General features: G+C 41.0%; 1 protein-coding gene across 1 annotated transcript in view; it reads left to right on the forward strand.

Moving 5' to 3' along the window:
• The first annotated feature begins 647 nt into the window (after window positions 1-647).
• rtn4rl1a (reticulon 4 receptor-like 1a) overlaps window positions 648-20520 on the forward strand; it is a 106744-nt gene continuing 86871 nt past the window's right edge. The window contains exon 1 of the mRNA XM_005752348.1: window positions 648-1327. Within this exon, the coding sequence (XP_005752405.1) occupies window positions 1315-1327 (13 nt within the window). The 5' untranslated portion in view covers window positions 648-1314. The remainder of the gene's footprint in view (window positions 1328-20520) is intronic.

A 20520-nucleotide genomic window follows, 5' to 3' on the forward strand; every position in this document is an offset into this window, starting at 1 on the left:
CACTTCAGTAGAGGACCTTTAGGATGTGGTGGAACTGGAGATTCGCAACATGGATGTGCTGCCAATAGCAGCAACTGTAGGATGCTATCTAGCAAGGTGGACCTAATAAAAAGTCTTGTAAGACTATATCTCAAATGTCCATAGCCCTTTGTCTTCTTCATGTGATAATTTCCTTGCAATGTTTTTCTTCTTTTCTAAGTACCAAACTAATTCATGACTTTTTATTTTCCAACCCACTAATTCAGAATGTTCAAATACTCATTTTAAACTACTTACTTGTACCCAATTCCATTATGGCTTGGCCAATACAGGAATTTCAAATTTGAGTGGCAGTGCTACAAAGAGGAGAGAAATCACAAAAGGAGAAAATGAATTGTAATGGAAGCTTTTGTAATAATGTTTATGCAGCGTGTTGGATTGCTAAAAGGAAATTGAATTGGGGGAGATAAAGAAGCAGTGCAGACATAAGTGAAAGAACGAGAGGGTGACTGATACAAGGAGAATTTTAATATGATAACCTATAACTGTTTCACAAACACACACTCCTCTGTCATGCCAATAAAGCACATCCTACAGAGAGAGAGGGAGAGAGGGAGAGAGAGAGATGCTCTGGGTTTCATCAGTCACATCTCGCTGTGGGAGGGGGATTGAAGCGGCTGCCTCGGAGCTCTCCGGTAACAGAGACAGTAGACGGCACTGACTCACGCTGACGATCCACGGACAGCACATTTTAGACTCTACCTGACCTGCAGTTGAAGATCCGACAGGAGGGCTATTATGAAGGCATAAGAGAACTTTCATCAGATTTTTTTAGGGGGGGAGGCTGTTTCACCATCTTTCCCGTAAATTCGGACATCAAATAAAGTCAGAATGTACATCAGTGATTTATAAACACCAGATGGCGGTGAGCTGAAAAATCACTAAAACACATCTGAGTGTGTTGGGACGGGACACGGTGTTATTCTTCTCCCCTCCTTGTCTTTTATTACACAGAACTTGTTTTCCACTGGTGGCGGACCTTCTAGGCTATTTTCGTCCTTAATTTTGTCAGACATTATCCGACCCCCTTATTCTCCCTCCTCCACTACCGCCTCGTCCTCCTCCTCCCGTTCCTCCTCCAACCGTCTTCACTTGGTTTAAAAAAACAAAAAGAAAAGAAAAAAGAAAGCCACCAAGGAGACACGACTACACTCTACCCGCCAGCGTTCAAAGGGAATCAAAACAATCTAATCAACATCAGCACAGGACTGGACCCTGACAAGGATGCTACTCCAGCACAGAGGCTACTAGACGGTCCAAACAGCCTTTGCCAATATGTTCAGGCCAGGTAAGGAAAGAGGGCTCCACTTGTTTTTGTTGCTGACGAGGATGTGGAGCGCGCGCAGTCGGTGTGTGCGAGCGATACATTTTTTGTTTGTTCTTTTGAGAAATTAATTTAGTTACATTTTGGGCAAATTGAGTTACAGACGAGGCTCTCGGTGTTTCTCAAACTTCCCAGTCGTCTCTTATCCGCCGTGGTGGCCGCGACTGGGAAGCAGATTAAATATTTATTCACTTCATGTAAAAATTATTCTTAAAATAGCGAACCGCTGCCGCACTGCAGTTTGTAGAACCTGTCTGCACGAGGGTGGCTGGTGCTGTTGCTACGCGCGAGCGAGAAACGGGTAGAGAGCACGTGAGAGTGAAATTGAAAAAAAGTTTACAATTTAACTGGTTTTCTACAAAAGTTTACCCCGTTTTTTGGCGCTTTGTGTTAATCCGCGTGACAGAAGGAGGCGCTCAGCCCGTGGATTTCTACTTGTCGCTGAAGGGAGGGAGACGGTGGGTCTCCCCACGGGTTCCGCGGGCCCAGGGAGACTAAAAACAGGTGTAAAAGTGTCTCCCAGAGAATAGCTGTGCGCTGTTTACTCTGACACTCACACGCTTCCGTGTTACGGTTTGAAAAGGTATTAAGGTTTACCACGATGACCTTGCCTGCTCATGTGTTGATAAAGGAGAGCTCCATTTCCCTCCCGCCACCTCTTTCTCCGTGCGTGCACGCGCATTGACAATTAAAAATCACGACTGACAAATCCAGTGGGGAAAAAAAAAGCAATTTCACAAATTCATATCCGGTATTAAACAACATATCAACCTTTCTGAAATTATTAAATAGTACTGTGATGCAAAGTGTACGGAAAGTACACGCACACTTACACACACACGTTTTAAAGAAGAGTATTTGTGGTGTGGAATGGTGACTCATCTGCCAATTGCCCCCCCAAAACATGTATGCATGTTGGGCTCCAGTGAAAGACAGCTTGTCTGAGAACTGTTTGGAAATGAATGCAGTCCGCGGCTGACTGAACCCCGAGAACATAATGGAAAAACATTCTTTAATAGAGACACTGGATGTCTGTCATTTGTCATTTCCATGCAGCTCAACGCAGAGCGGGGAAACAACACACATACATCCATGCACATCATAATCTATTAGCTCACTTGGTTGGCCTGAGTCAGGGCACAAGCTGGGCGATCTCCTCATTAAGGGTGGGACCTAATGGGCTTGACAGAGGGCTGATTAGTGCTGTCACTGTGTATGTGTGTGAGAGAGAGACAGAGCACAAGAGAGAGGGAGAAAAGAGTTTGCTGGCTAGAGGGAGACAAGCTTTAATTTTAATCTTCCTGTAATTTCAGATGGATAGCATCCACCCACCCACCTACCCGCACACACAGCAAAAAACACACAGTGGTGATGGCTGATGCGCTGCTTTGTATCTCCTCCTACAAATATGTGACTGTCAGTCGCAATAATAAAATCCAGAGTAATTGTGCAGTCTGCCTGAGATACAGTTATCTTTGTCTGTCACCTTTACCCACAATATCTCTCTGCAGTGGGATAAAACAAGAGTGAGAGAGTGAGAAGAAAGAGGATAAGTGTTTTTGTGTAATGAAAACTCCCTCTCTCTTTCTCTCCGTGTCTGTCTCTCATTCTTTCTCTCTGCTTGGCCAACCAGCTCCTGCTGCCAGCTTCAAACTGAGAGCGGCCTGGCAGGCTGATTGGCTACTAGCTTGCTGGTTTGGGTGGCTGCCGAAGCTTTGTTTCCCAGCGTGTTTGAAGCTGGATTTGTCTCCCTTACTTGACTTTGCCTCTGTTACCCAACTTGTCAATTTCCCTATTTATCTACATTTTTTTTTCCTGCAGTAAGATGTTTGCAGGCACTGAACAAACCAAAACAAACCTTAAAATTAGTCACAAAAAGAATAATGGCCACTTAACAAAAAAGACAAAAAAAGGCTTTGCTATGTTCTGCAAAAGTGCGGACCGGTTTTTATTGTCAGCTATTTAATGGATGCTCATGGCTTTTGAATAAAACAAACAATCAGTGAATTATTCATATATCAGATCCTTGTAATAAAATAAAACCCCACAAACTGAAAGACCTTTTTCTCACACGCAGCTAGGAAATATGTTAAATTCTTACATTTTAGTGGGTACATTAGTTAACAGTTGGTATTTTAACTAAAACCTAAAATGATTGGTCAATTATCAGCTACAGATAATATTTTTATCAGCTGATTCATCACATTTTGAAATTTAGACTATTTCAGAACCGGTGCTAATATTGCTAACCAATGGAGACTTGTTGGGATAACCATTTAGCAAATTTGAAGACATATTCTTTTTTTGTTTTCCCTCTGAGAAAAATTGGATTAAAGCACATCGGATTAACCCTCTCAGGTTTAAAACACCATAGGCGGTAGACCTAACCCTGTATTTCTGGAGAAAGGCAAATTCATTACTCTGGGAACTCTAGGGTTAGAGTTAGGGCTAGGATACTTGTAGATGATGACTTAGACCCCAAAGGGTTAAGTGTTTGGCCACCTAATAAGCAATTATACCCATAAAGCACAGGTAAGCCCATTCAATGTTTAGCACAGCTAAGCACAAGTAAGTACTTTAGGAAGCAATTTGTATCTCAAGTCCTGAATATCAGGGGGCCAGCCATATAATTTGGCACTAAAATGTTCACCAATTTGAAAACATTCTGTTGAAGAAAGAAACTTTCATGCTGTTTTCTTAAAAAAACAAAACAAAAAAAACAACCTGCCAACATTTACAGTCAGTGAGCTGTAGAAGAAAATTCCTGCTGGTGGCTTAACTGGAGTGAGAAATACATATAAATGTTTAGTAGGTGTAGAGCACAGTTTGCCAAACAGTGCAGTTTCAAGAATTGTTGTTAGCCCATCAGAAGCTATTATTTTCTGTTAAATGAAACCTCTTTGCTGCACCTTGGTGCTAGCTATGCCATTATACCAGAAACCTTACAGCCCAAAATCAATATTAGTAGAATTACACAACTCTCAAAACTGATTTGACATGACAATAAAATAAAAAATCATTAAATCATTAAATCATTAAAAATTAATTTAAAGTCACTGACCTGGTGTGGGCAGAAGATTTATTTAAAAGGCTGGATTATACTTTGTTTAAGGGACACAGACGTTAAATACATTACGATGGCTTAGACATTTAAATAATGTTAGCCACTTCTAACGTTCGGTAATGCTAGCTTCCTCAAACAAAATAATACCGTGTAATTCAGGATAACATAAGAAGGAATTGGAAGGATTTCCCCATTGGTGTTGTTTGGGTAACCACTTAGCAAATCCTAAGACATATTCTTTTCTTTATCCTTTGAGAAAAAATGGATTAAGCACATCTGATTAACCCTATGAGGGTTAAGACATCACTGGCAGTAGCCCTAACTCTGTATTTCTGGAGAAAGGCAAAATGATATCATTTGCATTATTTGCATTTTGCCTTTTGTGAATCAGTATAATCCATTGGTCATTTCCCTTAAATCCAAAGTACTTCCACATGCTTACTGACTTTCTTAGCAACGAGCTACTGCAGCTGCACTAGCTGCCGTGTCAATCATGTAGTATTTGCTGTCTTTGTGGGCAGTCTTCTTTTTCTAAATATGTGAGCATGGACAAAAACATGCCCACGTTGCCTATGGTACGAAAAACCAAACAAACAATACTGTTGTGTTCCTACTTGGTACCACGAAAAGATGAGAGACTTGCATAAGTAACTATTAAAAGTACTTTCTTGGAAGTACCCAGTGATGTACAGACAACTATCAGTCATAGACAGAAAAAAACTACAAACGTTCCCCAACAAATTTTCATGAGCATCTTCTTTTTATGATTTCTGTGCTGATTTATTCCCATTTTTTCCAAGTGCACATCAAACATGCTCATTAATGTGTGTAACATTACTCTGCGTGAGATTTAAATGAGTAATGGTTCAGAGGAGTAAACATGTCGATGCGCTCCTTTCACCTGATGCAATATCTTTGCCTCACGTGCCTTCCTCAGTGGCCTTCTTCCTACGCAACTCTTGAAGACTAAAAGTTGCTGCCTGGATTGGATGGAAAAGTTCAATCTATATGGAAGAGAGCACGGTCGTGCAGCTCCTACTCGAGCTGTGAACTTCAGCCTTTAAAAACATGACGCCGCGTCTTCCTTGCTTCTCATCACTTTCAATACGATTTCATCCTCTCACTTTTCGTCATCATTCCTGCCGTTGGATACACCCTGTGATCCAGAAAGAAAAAAATTAGCAGTATTTGAAATACTGAAATGTTCTGTGTTACTACATTCAGCCATGATAATCTATAACGAACGTCAGCTCTGTACTGAATTTCACTGATCAATACCAATATATGATAGTCAAAGGAGCTTGCAAAGAAAAGCGTCTGGACTTCTTTAAGTTGCTTGAAGGCGTTGAAAGACGTTGGAACTTAAAGAAGTCCAGACGCTTTTCTTTGCAAGCTCCTTTGACTACGATGACCTGGATGACTGAGAACCTTCACAGACATACCAATATATGATGTTAAAATTGCAAGTCACTGTTCATACAGGCTATAGCCTCAGACTCGCTCCAGGCTCTCTCTGGGCCCCAGTGTGAATAAAGCCCTCATTTGATTAGCAGACTTTTTAGCAGCGTTATGAAATTTAAGTCATTCCTGATTAAACCTCCAGTTTTTATTTGCATACTATACTACGGATTGCTGACCGTCATTTGTCACCTCCGAGCCTGCTTTCTCTTCGGATAAAGCACAGTATCATGAAGTACATCTGATGGCATTGTGACAAAAGACTAATGCCACATCCTTACTTTCTCTGTGAGATGACAGTTGCACTGGCACACATACATTTTGCCTGCAGGCCACTGTCAAGTCCACAGTCACACAATTAGAAGCTGCTGTTGCCCGTTTGCTTTGTTATGCATGCGTGTGTGTGTGTTTTGTAGATGAGTGCTGTGGTAGATGATAATAACATATGGATTGGTGACAAAATGTTTATTCGGGTCGTGAAGCACCAAATGGTGGAGTAATTGAGAGCTGAGATTGATCCAAATTTGCTCTTGCTGCACCGACATCCTGAGGCAGCAGACAGATTTTACAGATTAGGACAATATAGGGAACATTATGCTTTGTGCGGATTTTGTGGATATATTATATTAGAGAACTAAATCATCTTGGGATTTGATTACAGGAATGGAAGTCATATCATAATCAATTACATCCCTAATGCAAGCCACAGTGGAGAGCAGGATGAAACGCATCGCCACACACACCGCAACGCAGCGAGTGTCCATGTGATGGCTGTGCATATCAATGACCTTTGCACATCTTTGCACCGCTCCTCCTGCCTGATCTCAAGGTCACTCACGGACTCCTTTCTTTCTTCTGCTTTATCCTGAGCTCAGTGTGGTCCGCCTGCTGAATTCTATTTTATCATTACGTCTCGCCACAATTTTCTGGAACGTGCACGGCATTTACAATCGACGTGCCTCGTAGAAATGCGTAGAAATAATTACACGGGCTGGTGTTTTACAGCTCCGAGCTTCTAAAGTGGCAAACTCTCACAAACACAATGCAAAAAAAAAACAAAACAAAAAAAACCCAACCCACAAAAAACCTTTAATGAGCAGAAATTGTTTTGATGCTAAATAAACAAACACAGAGTGCTACAAATTATGCAGTACAGAGCATGAAATGGCATTTCACAATGGCCCTGTGGTGTTTTATTCCAACTTTCTTGCCAAGTAAAGCTTTATTACACATTTGTTTTTATACCAAACATACCCCTTTTTGCATCTTCTGTATTTTTCACCGGGGTAAAGTGCAAGTTAAGACAGCTATAAGAAAGGAGCCATTTTTCTGCCTTAAAAAACCCATAAGGCTGCCAAGCAGAATGAACAAAGCTGAAGTGGTTTATTCCTCATTTCCCTCGAATTAGATTCATACTACTTCTTTAATTGGCAGTGCAGTGAAGTAGCTGCTGATTGTTGGTAAATACAGTGCACTAATTTGCTTATGGATCTCCACGGTTTACCTTGAGAGCTGGCGGCACACACAGCAGGAAGGTCCTGTGTGAATTAAGTATCCAATCAAAGAAGACATTACTCCCTATCAGGAGTCCTGTGAAGGCCTCTGATTGCAGGTTCACTTAGCAACAGCTGGGGCTAGCTGTGCATTTACTGCATGTACTCTCTCTCTCTGTGAATATGTTTGTGTGTGAATGAGCATGCACATGGATGTGGCTGCATATGTGAGTGTGAGAAAGTTTTCAGATGAAAGTGATGCAAATGCCAGTGATCACATAGTCAGAGCATGGTGCTCATACAGATTTTTAAGTGTGTTCGAGCCTCAGGAATCATTATTGTAAATGTCAGAGCTGATGCATGAGAGGGGAGTTATACTGTGCTGATGCGGCAGGGAGAACAGACCACGTGAAAAGGAGTGGTTATCAGGAAAAAGAATTTACATGGGATACACACAGAGCGAGCCAGTGGCAGGTAAGGGTAGTGGAGCTGATATGAGCTTACTGCGCGGATGTGTGCTACGGGTGTCACCCGCTTTGATGAAGTAACTTTGGTATTTTCTCGTCTTCAGAGGGAGAGACAGTTGGATGAAGCAGCCCTCTCCTTTTCTTACTGAAAGCGAATGAGACGTAGACATTTTGGAAACATTTGTGAGACATTTCTTTCTGAGACTGACATGAAAGGAAGGATGTACATCTCATGTCTGTGCATTAAGTACAGTGAAGGAGAACCTTGGCTTAGCAGCAAAGCTGGAAGCAGGGGGAAACATGAAGCTTGGCTCTGTTCAGAGATAAAGAAAAAAGTACACCAACCAAAATCTCTAAAGCTTACTAAATAACAGGTTGCATCTCGTTTGTTTATCTTGTGCACCAACAGAAATGTAAAAAAAAAAAAGGGGGACTGTATGGGGGAGTTGTGTGTGTGTCTGAGGTATTTCTTAACAAACAGCAGCTCATCCATCTGGCTTTAATGCAGGTTGCCAGATTTATGAGGACTGTTTTTGGCCCTATACAGGCACAGTGATACAAAGTGTTCCAACTTATTCAGGAAGCAAGGCCAAGAAACAGATCCATCATTTTACTCCCGCTAAAAAGTTGTTGTTTTTCTACATCTCATCAAGCATTTGTCATGCATTTGCAAACATACACTTGAACACATACTATAAGCCAACACAGAAGTGTCTTAACCCCAATCCTATCGACATTTTGAAATATATAGACTACCAACTGGGGACCCCAAGAATAATTTACTGTGAGAAGCATCCTAACCCAACCCAAACAAAAAACAATATCATTGTTATTATTTTTGCAAAGTTATAATTATTTGCACATTTTGTGAGATTCTATACTTTTCTTTGAAACAACCTACAACTTTTAGGTTAAGCTAAAAGTTTACTGTATTTACCATACCTTTGCTCTGGTGTCACTTATTTTTCAGTAGTTTTAAACAAACACTATTTGTGTTACATTTTTATGATGAATCCATTTTGACCCCAATATGAAAAACTCAAATAGATATAAATTCCTAGTATCATGAGATGTACTCTTTCCAGCTCTGCCCTGGGGCCTCCTCACGTCTTCCTCCTAGGACATGCCCAAAACACCTCACCTAGGAGATGCCCAGGAGGCATCCTGGTCAGCTTCCTGAAACACCTCAGTGGCTTTCCTTTCTATGCAGAGGACTACTCTACTCTGAATCCCTCCCAAATGACCAAACTTTTCTATCTTACTACCTCTAAGGTAGAGTCCAGACAACCTTTAGAAGAAGCTAATTTCAGCTTGTATCCACAATGTCATTTTTTCAGTCATTACCCAGAGATCGTGACCTATGAACTGACAGATTGAGGGCCAGCTCTCTTGTCACCACAGCCGAGCGTCTGCAGAAGCAGTGTCTCTGTCAATCTCCTGCTCCAATTGAAAAGAGGCCACTCCACTCTTTTTCAGCCGAGAACCATGGCCTCAGACTTAGAGGTGCTGATCCTTATCCCTCGATTAGCTCTCCCCTTAACCCTCGATAAAACTAATGGAATCACATCATCTACAAAAAACAGATATGAGATCCTGAAACCATAAAAGCGTCCACACCTGGGCTGCACCTAGAATTTCTGCCCATAAATGTTATTAAAAGAATGACTATGAGTGAACCAGAAGCAGCTAAACATAACTAAAGCTAAACAGACACAATAGGCAGCTATAGCACCCAAATTCTTTCATGCTGTGCTCAGGTCCTGTGACAGGAAGAGCAAGCAGTTGCTACCTTCATGTCTGTGATTCAGGAACAAATGTAACAGCTTTGTGGAATCAGTCTTCAACCTGAGGACTGGGCAGTCATCAGTGGGAGCTTTGCTCATTCCCAGGAGGGTCATTGCTGCTCAGATCAGGGCTTGTAACACTGCAGCATCATCATCTCTGTCAGGTACATCAGATCCAGCGACCTCTACAACGATATCACACCTTCCAGTCTGGGAAGGTACCCATCAAGCTGATGAAGGCAGCGATGGCAACAGTTTTTCTTCTTTATGGTAAATATTGACCCAGTCATTGAATTTATTAAAACTACATAAACAATATTGAGTTCCTTTTACTGTGGTCCCCTGAGACTGCAAAAGTGTGACATCATTAGGAACAAATTGATAGACAAAGTAAAAAAAAAATGGAATGCAGTATCTTTGCTGTTTCCAGTACTGCGGTCTTCTCGACAAAGATCTCGGATTTCGTTCCTGGGATCTGAACTTGACTAACATCCCACTCTTAATCCAAATGATGTCGGCCAACCTTTGCAGCTATAACAGCTCTGCTCTAATTCATCCCAAAGGTGCTCTATCAGGTTGAGGTCAGGACTCTATGCACGTCAGTGAAGTTCTTCCATGCCAAACTGGCTCATCCATGTCTTTATGTAACTTTTACTTTAAAATTTCTCATAGGTGTATAGAAATCTATGAGAAATTTGAACCTATGATGCTTTACTGTTACCCACCTAAGTAAACACTTCCCTGAATGTCTTGACGACTAGTTTGAGGACTTTTTGAATGTGGAATGATGGTCATTACATAAATTGTGGGTTAGAGGAAAACAGACCATTAAGCAAGGTGTGTTTGGGAAATTGTTATGATTGACAAGTTGTACCACATGAGCACGCAGTGTCCTTCAGCTTCTTAGTCAGATCCATCCCTTAATCGTGATATCTGGTTTCAAAACAAAATAAACAAAACAATGGGCGATGTTTTGGTGACTGCATCTGTTTTTTACATATAGTTTATGGAAGCAGGAAAACAAATAGAAAACTTTAGAGGTAAAGCTTCCGGGCTTATCAAAAGTTAAGAAACAAGCAATTCTTTAAGCTGAAGCCATAAACTTTCTCACAGTTTCCAACTAAGTGACTTCCTGCATTCGTTCACTGTTGCTGATGAATTAGTCAAAAAGTGCAAAATATGACAGCTGCATTATCAATACGAGTACACCACATAGTGTATTTCTGAACACACTGACATAAAATAAAAAATTTAAATCCTTTGTGTCTAACTCCCAGGCTGTATCTCCTCCATCCCTCCTCTCTCCCTTCAAATCTCCTCGCCTCCCATGTCTTCTCCTCTGTAGCTGGTTCACTCTGTACCTGTTGAATAATTGATAGCTGTTTTGGTTTCTGATAAGGCGTTTGGGGTCCACAGCTCTCAGCAGTATGGGCTTGCTGCTTTCCTCACGGTAGATCACACAGCTCAGTCCGTCCTTTTACTCCCTCTCTCTTCCTCTTCTTCACTGCCTCCACTCTTTTTCCCCCCTCCATGTCTTCTCTTATTCCACGTCGCAGTTATTCTGATAACATGCTGGCGTGCATGTCGTAGCCAACAGCTCAAGTTCCAGGTTTTATTTTTGATAAGGCCTTGATATTCATCTTCTTCTTCTGATTACAAAGGAGCATGTGAACATAAATAAATGTAATACTCGGGATATTACCATGGAAACAGAAGTAGTAGATCCAAAAAAACAAGTATAGGAAGGATAAGCTATTTAAAATATGCTTGCATGAAGCAGCTCACAGTGCAGCAGCCCTGCCATCATATGCTGGTTGTTGCATGGGATCCAAGGTACACCCTACTGTTTACAGAGGGTAGTCAAATTAACAGAAACACTCTTTGGAAAAGTTTCAACTTAGGTGGCTGATTCATCAAAGCAAGCACGGAAATGTGCGTAAAGCAGGCTTCATGCCCAGTGACAGAATTTAAGGACGTCTCCTATACTGTCAATCCCTCTTAGTTTCAAGATGACACTATAATTAGTAGTGTCCTGAGACTGTCCTTGTGAGTAAACAGTAGGTTTAGTTGTGTATTCATTTCCCTCAGGTCGTGTTCTCTGTTCATTTGAATGGGGCTGTGCAGTGGGGGTGCAAACGCAGAGGGCTCTGGCAAGAAAACGTTGCTCAGCATTTGCCAGAATACAAAACAATCCAACAAGGCCCAGCATAGGCCACCATTGCATTCACACAGGGAAGCATTGTGGTGTTGTCACACAGTCTGGTCACATGGCAAAGAAAAAGATAAGTGCCGAAATGCATTGTTGCTTTGACAGTGAGAACATTTCACGGCTTCAACACATATGTCTTTGATTCTCCTCCGTGGGGACGTGTCACCAAGGCGGTGATTCTGTATTTTAACCTAATCCACTGTCTTTATGTAAATCTCACCAAGAAGTTTTTTCTTTCTTTTTTTTGGTGACATAACCTATGCAAACAGTCAGTGCAAACACAGCTGCACTTTTAACGTTATACCAGAGAAAGTGTAAAAACATCCTGGTCTAGGGTACAAAGTAGAGTATCTTGAGTGAATGATAGTAACTTGTGGTGTTACCTCAGCCTTCTACCTCCTAATATGGAGTTTGCTGCTCAGCCAGTATGGAAAAATTGTAATTGATGTCCTTGAGCACAATGAAAAGACAACTTCTCGGTCTTTCACAAACTGCTCTCAATTTGAAAGACAAGAGAAAACCTTGTAAAACGGGTCAAGGTCAAGGATGGTCAGCATAAGATGTTTTCTTTTTTCGGTTTTCATGCAGAACATTTTTATTGTTAAGTCCTGGCAGACAAAAGGTGTTCTTTTTTTAATAAGCATTGTCCTGAAAACATAATCAAATTGACGTAAAAATTTGGATCTGTGACCATTTTACCACTCAGTGATGTAGTAGTGACAAATGAGAAGCACACCAGCTCTTCATTACAACAGAGTGTTACCATTTTTACGACTTGATGCAGCAACCTAAAAGCCATTTCTGGCTTTTTTAGGTTCCCTAAAAATCTGAAAACTTCTAGAGCAACATACAAAAACCCCCCAAAAAAACCCAAACAGATTTTATGTATCTGTCTTTGTTAGTTTTCTACTTAGTTTTTACTTTAAGATGTCAAACTGTGTCAGTTCTTTGACTTCTTGCGGTTTAGTAACAAATTAGGGGTGGGCGGTATAAACGGTATACAGTAGAAACGCTAGAATTTGGCCAACGGTAGAGATTTTGACTATACCGCTCTACCGTGATAGCGCATGTTGATGGTGTCATCAAGCTGCGCCTGTTTTTATTGAAAGCATGGCAGGGGCTGCAAGCAATATCATCTGCAAATTATGCCGGGCGACATTCATAGCAAAGAGACGAAGCACTTTTGGAATATGTTGAAAGCCAAAAACTGCGCTTCTTCCACTTCCGTACCATTGATTCATTAATGCTGAATTCTCTCACAGCTGCTCTATTCCCATGTTGTTTCAGTATATTAATAGCTAACCTCATATTGTGGATGGATTATCTCAGTTGTTCTCCTGACTGAGGTTTGGTGTACAGAATCCTGCCATGCGATTGCATTTGTCCCTGATCGCCAGAAACCCTCACGTAAACTTTTATCGAGTGAAAAAAAGTTAGCGTTCATCCTACAGCTTCACTGTGCTAATGTTATGCTAATATAGCTGTGTTGCTAGCGATCACGTAGCACAACATTTTATACCAGCTAGTCCAACTTCAGTAACCCTACAAAAAGTCACTGCTGTTTAGTTTTCTGTCTTCATTTATGTTGGAAGTGATAGTAGAGCTGTACGCTTTAATTTGTTTCAAAAAACTCTCAGTCAGAACATGGTATGTCATGTTTAGGTGGAAACTAGCGAGCTAACTTCCTGCTAACTTCCAACTCTGTTAAATTTAATAAATTCTGTTTTCATGGATGCCTGGATGTTAAACTTAATTGTTACACCTGGTAAAGCAGCAACGCTGATCATTTTATTAAAGATGAAAGAATTTAGACAATTTTTAACTCTCAGTGATGCCGCAGTGTTCATTTGACTTTGGGACTGAAGAGGACAGAGTTTTGGACACAGATTCCTGCGCGAGGCTCCTGACTACGGTGGCCATAATGCTCCGACAATCCATCAAGCGGTGCGCCTTCATAGCTTACCAAAGTCGTACTAAAACATTTTTTGACAGATTTCTGCGTGCAGTGTACCACATAAAATCGGTTTGAGGTTAGTAAGCACAACCATAATTCCAGCATAAGGCGCACTGTCAATTTTTGAGAAAATTGAAGGATTTTAAATGTGTCTTATAGTGTGGAAAATACGTTTTACAGAAGAAAAGAATATATCGCGATATATGTCGTTACCGCACGTGCTTCAAATTATACCGCGATATGGATTTTAGGCCCAGCCCTAATGCAAATAGATAAATACTCACTTGTAGCATGTTTTTAAACAATTAAAACTCCACAAGATTTACAGGAACCTGTTGACCAGCCACAACCCATATGACAAGATTGCCACAGGCTAAAGCACCAATATATGGGCTAAATTTTGCTGGCAGAGGCAGTTTTTACATCAGTAGCTGCTCAGTACATCTCATTTCTCAGACATAGTTTTGACAGATATTTGCAGACAGTGACATCCAGATAACACTGGGAGCAGTGGAAATTTACGGTTGTTCTTAATTGTGCCATTGCTTAGTTGTTTTTGTGTTCAGCTGTGATACTCAGCCTGTGCCATACATTAAAAATTGCCATGTTTTGAATGTTCAAATTTAACAGTTTAATATTTTTTTTATGGTTAACATATGCTGCACATTGGACCTCATTCTGTATACTCCACTGAAGCAAAATCTTTTCCTTAATTTACTTCATAGTTGTTTTTCATATATTATTTATGTTGTTTTGTCTATACACCTAAAAAAAAAAATCTCAGAGTGCATGCATATCCCAAAACATATTTAGCGCATTAATATGCATATACTGAAATTCTCTTGCGATTTTTTCTTTCTTTTTACTTTCCCCCTTCTAAGCTCTCTGCTCTGGTCTGTCATCCCTGCTGATACAAGAGTGCAGAAAATGTTAAGTGCCTGTATTGGCTGTTACCCAGAATGTGAGGAATTGCAGAAGATGGGTTAAAGAGGGAGAAAAGTTAATCAAACCCAGGACAACAAGTCAATTCCTCTTGATTTACCACATCAATCTGTCCCACACACACACAGGCACGCACACAAACATGTGTGTGGCGGTAATTGCTCAGACGCTCGCCGACTTATAAGCTCTGTTTTACATCTTCTGCCTCTCTCTTTCTACTGCAGCATAGAAAGAGAGCAGCGGCAGCAGTAGCAAGTCTTACATAACTACATCACTGCATTAACGAGCCCATCTGCCTCTGACTGGTGCTTAGACTTACTGTTAGGGGGCTGTTTAAATGACACATTATGAATATATGTGAACAGACACCAGCGTGACCGCCTTAGCTGTCCTTTTAAGCAGACTGACCAGGTGAAAACAGGCTAAAGATGTCCAACTTCCTCCACTGATTTTTTTTAATGAGCACAGTTTATTCTGGAAATGTTTTAACGGTTAGGGATGTAGGTTTCTGTAGTGCCCGACTGCCAGTTTAATGCAAATTTGAAATTATGATAGGAGGCAAAACCCAATCAGTGGTTGAATAGTCAAAAATATCAACACATTTTACTAAATACCGAATGTTTTTGTTTTGTTTGTTTGTTTTAATTGCAGAAACCTGTGTCCTAGATTTGAACTCCATAGCAAAGTCCTCTACTCTCATCATACATATGCATACAAAGTCATTTACCAAGACCCCCCCAGTGGTTTGTTGTGATCCCAATGAGTAATGCTCAGTCCAAGTCTTGAATAAATTAGCCTTTAGGACAGCAAGTAGTGAAAAGTCAAACGTGACTTCAGACGAGAAAGCCAGGAGCACACAAAGACACACATTTAATGGGTGAAATTAGACAAAATATTTTGTGGGAGTCTGTGTTTGACATGTACTTCAGAGTGACGGGAGGAAGTAAAGATGGAGTGATGTGAGAGAACAGGAGATGAGGGACGTGTGAGAAAGTGTTGTTTGTCGGCTGCCACAGCTTGTTTGTGTCTTCAGTCTGAGTCTCATTATAAAACTGAAGCATGGTGTTTGTACGTGTGTGTGTGTGTGTGTGTGTGTGTGTGTGTGTGTGTGTGTGTCACACTTAGTCTTACATAACAATCAGTTGCTCAGCTGGGGACACTGTACAGATAAATCCCAGGATGCCTTTTTATTGGACTGAGTGAGGAGGCCGTCTGGAACACAGCTAAAAAAAAAAGTAATCAGTGGTGAACTTTTACAGAGCCGGAAAAGTCATAAATGTGCACTCACGCTAATATTCAAGTAAATCAGCATCACTGCAGACATCGCTGCACAAACCTGCAGTCATTTTCATGACATTGCATTCATATTTTAGGCATCACTGGTGCTATTTTTCCAGAATGAGAATGTCACATAGGCTTTTATACATTTTTTGTCTAGCAAGTTTTTTTCTTGACATATTGAATTCAGGTGTGGAATGTTTTTTAGTAGGTGTATATTTATAATTTTTAATTAAATATATCTACTAAAGCACTACATGTCATTTGGACATTTTTAGCACTCCCAACAAATCTGGATTCTATTTGTGGCCGTTTTCTGGACTCCCAGTCCTTGGACTGCAGCTTGTTGTGTTTGCAGGACAAAAGGACACAAATGCAGCACTCGCAAGGCGGGCTTGAAGAACACAAAACTAGCCTTTAATAAGGTTGAGTGGAAAAGTTCGAATTCCAAACAGGCATGAAATGGCACAATTATTATAAAAGTAAGGAAAACCTGGACTATAGCTAAGCTAAAGATTTTAAATGATGAACCTTAAGACCCATAACTGGACAGAGATATTAACCTCTTAAGCCCCAGTGCCCCCTGATACGGGGGTAAAAGGCAGGAGATCAGGTAGGCTTGGGGCTTAAGAGGTTAATAAATGTGAATTCAAAGTCCAAGAATGATAAACTCAGAGTCCATTTCCAATTTCTTGTTCTGCTTCGCAGTGGCACTGGAGTGGAGCATAGCAGCACGTAAAGCAGCTCTACACCTGCTGCAGGATCTGGATAGAGCTGCTCTCCAGCTTGTAGTGGATCCAGAGCAGAACAAGGAGTAATATTGCCAGCTGCCGTCCAGAGGACTATGAATCTGTTTGAGACATAAGCCTCACTGGAGAAGCAGCAAAATGATGGATGGCATTCTCTAAAATAGCATTCTCCTGGATGAAAAAAAAAATTGTTACAATGAGTCACCAAATCAGAGTCACACTGGTTTGATTAAAGTAGAAGAAATATGTTAGGAACTAATATTTCAGGGGATTCAATTGAAAATGCCAAACTGAACCTGCTGCTGTCAGCTTTATTTCCAGCAAATTAGAAATGATTTGTACATGATGGGCTCAAGGTAGTGGCTGTAATAATCCATAGTGAATTTTGTTTTATGTAGCGAGCTTTGATTTTATGTCAGTCATCGTTCAAATGGTGGATTGTGGCTGAAAATGAAAGATCTAATTTATGATATGTTAACAGTGGCACAGTACATTTGCTTTTTAAATTATAGGGAGATCATTACAGGTTCATATCATCATGCGAATGGACCCGAGTCTTTGCACAGAGCTGCATTACATGCTGAGAGAGAGAGAGACAACATTTAATGTAGTGAGCTTTAAATAAAAGTGCCTGTTGTTGATAGAGCTGGTTCATGGGAGTGCTGCTGTCCTGTGTAAGTGATGCTTATGGGAGACTTATCCCTGCAGCATCTGTGTTCATGAGTATCAGCACAGTTAGCGTTGAGGGTTAGGGTCTGTTAGGGGGTGATTATCACAAAACATACACGAATGTTAGTTTGGCCCACAGGCCCACATAATATTACAGTGGTTAGAGGAAGAATGGGTGAAGACATCGAGAGTACACAATTTGAACTGCCTCCCCTTTAACCAACACTGCATTAATCTTCTTAAGCTGTCAACATGACCTAAAACTGATGATGCACAAACACGCTGAGGAGAGGGGGAAGAAAAATCCTGCCAAATAGACAACAGATTGTGACTAATAGTGAGTTTAGCACAGCTCACCAAGTTCATAACTGAGTTGTAGCACCATCATCTTGGCACAAGTTTGCTTTCAGAAAGGTGCTTGCCTCAGTTGTTTCTGCTCACTCATGAGTGATTCAAGCTCTTCACCTGGAAAGCGTGACCTCTCGGTGCATCGGGGCAGCCAAGAGAACGTCACCTTTTGAGACTTTTTTTTCCGTCCACATGTGCAATTTACCAGATGGCTCCACTGCCTAAAAAGTTAATGTCAGCGCGCCCCCGCATGACACCAGGCATCCATGTGGTTATCATGCAGGTGCGAGCTAATGAAAGGTACGCATGCCAGAGCAGTGTGAAGCAAATGCTGTAACACTGAAAGGAAGTGTGAATGAATAAGGAAGGGAAAATGACACAGAGGATGAAAAGGGTAGCCAGCAACAGAAGCATTTATTCTCGTGATCTTCACAGGAAAGAATTTTTACACCTTGGCTTGCACCCGTTATTTAGCCATATAATGACCCAGGAGATAATCGCAGCACAGCAGATGCCTACATAATAATACAGTGAGTCCCAGAAAGCCTGTATGACCTGTGTTGTTGTTATGATTACTACAGTGCTACTGCCCCAATAAGAATTTGGCAACTACACTGCAGCACAGCTGTCATGAAGATGGGCTGCCTGCCCAACTACACCAGCTGTGCCAGCCCAACCATCACTTAATCACCCTGGGAGGGAAGCAGGAAAGTAGGGACAGAGGGGGAGGGAGGAGAGGAGGAAGCGGTGAAGGTGAGAATGTTGCAGTCAAAAACAAATTGCCAAAGGGAAACTGCAAAAGCTCAAAGGGATAAAGAAGAAGACAAGTTTTGGGGGTTTTTTGTAAGGGGGGGATAGAGAGGACTGAGCAGGGCTTGCCAATGTAAAAATCAAGCAATTCAACAAAGGGGGAATGGGTGGCTGAGGAAGACAAAAATTTGTGAGATGCAAGAGGATGTGGTACCAGAAGTAAACCGAGGCGAAGGCTAGATAGATGAAGATGGGGCGAAAGGTGAGTCTTGCGAAAAGAGTGATGGCAGCAAGAGTGAAGAGGAAAGGTGAGAGAGTGATTTGTAAAAGGAAATAAAGAACTGAGGTGAAGGAAAATGGCCTACACTGTAGAATGACAAAAAGCATGAAAGGCGAAGTGTGAAAGAGATAAACTGGGGAGGAGGGGAAGATGATGTCAAACATATTTTAGGTCGATTTCTCAGCCGACTAGATCAATACAGCTGCAATCAGTCTTGTAATAGCAAGAGCAGTATGCAACCACATTCCACTGTATTTAGCAGACAGAAACTTCTGAGAGACTCAAGCACTCGCATCGGTACAAACACCAAGGCTGGACTGCAGTGAACAAATCCCTCTGTTTGAACAAATCCCAGAAAATATTAAACTGCAACCTTTAATCTAAAGCAAACATAAGTCTCTCTGTCTCTGCTACCTACTGACCCATGTAAGCTATGTAAAAAAATAATTAATCGCATAGAAATGTTTTGGTTTTTTCAATTATTATAGGTGGTATGTTTAAACACCACCGCAAAGAAAAAAAAACGTTTTCAATTATTGAAATTGTTTGTGTTTCTCTCTTTAGCAAAGTTAACTAGGGCCTTAGCCCTAATGTTTACATTTACATTTACTGAACTTTCACTCAAATAACTGACACTTTGTTAAGCCTCAGTTACACAGGCCTAGATACCAGTCGATGACTTCCAGGGAAAAATGTAGAGCCGATAGTTTACATGGAAGGTGCCGGATTATCTGTGCGTTTTGAAATGTTTTCGTTACAGCAGTAAGACACGTTTGCTTTGAAGTTTCTGTTTCCAGTTCGCATAAACCTTTTTCCAATGCTCAGACATTAAATGGCAAGTATTTGCAGACCAGTATTTTTCTTCTGTGCAGACTCCTGGTAGCTGCAACCACCTCGCTGTCACCAATTTTCTTGCAACTATTTGCCAGTCAGTTGTGGATAGATAGAGGTTTTTTGGTTGACTACAGAGCTAAAACTAAAACTGAATTCTTGTTGGTGTTTTGCAGATTTTCATCAGTTCCCACTGAATATCAACTTCGTGCAGTTTTTCATGGAGAATTCCTGGAGTTTAACAATGTATATAATTTTTTATGCATGGATTGACTTTTTCCCTGAACATGTCAGTGGCTTTACCCAGCCACAGCTCCTCCATTTCTTCTTATTGAGTCATTGCTTTACGGATATGATAGTGTTCTTATGACCAATTATCCTGTTGAAAGGTTCACTTCTGGTTCAACTTTAGCCTTCTCACAGATGGCCTCACATCATCTTCAAGCACTCTTTGATCTGAAGCATATCATAGCGGAATGAGTGACTGCAATCTGACCAGTCCTTGAGATGGTGAAGCGATACCAAACCGTAACATTTCCACCACAATGTTTGTCTGAGACAGTCTGTGCTTTACCTTGACACTGCCTGATTATGAATCTGTGCTAAGGGAAAATAACTAATTCATGAATATTAAAGTTAAACATAAGCATGTCTTGATGTATGCTCAATCATCCAGGTAAGTAAATCCCAAAAGGTTGATTCTGTTTATCTGGACGTAGCGTTTCCCACTGAAGCGTGAATGATAAAGTTAGGTATTAACATAAGCATGTTTTTTTTGGCAAGATAAGCATGTCTCATCAGTTCAATGGAGCCCTTTGCCTAACCTAATCAGTCAACAGGCACTGGTCTGATAACACAACTTTGTGTTGAACACAAATATA

The sequence above is a fragment of the Pundamilia nyererei genome, unplaced genomic scaffold (genome assembly GCF_000239375.1).
Source record: "Pundamilia nyererei isolate P.nyererei 1_Seehausen unplaced genomic scaffold, PunNye1.0 scaffold00354, whole genome shotgun sequence".
In the NCBI taxonomy this organism is placed as follows: Eukaryota; Metazoa; Chordata; class Actinopteri; order Cichliformes; family Cichlidae; genus Pundamilia; species Pundamilia nyererei.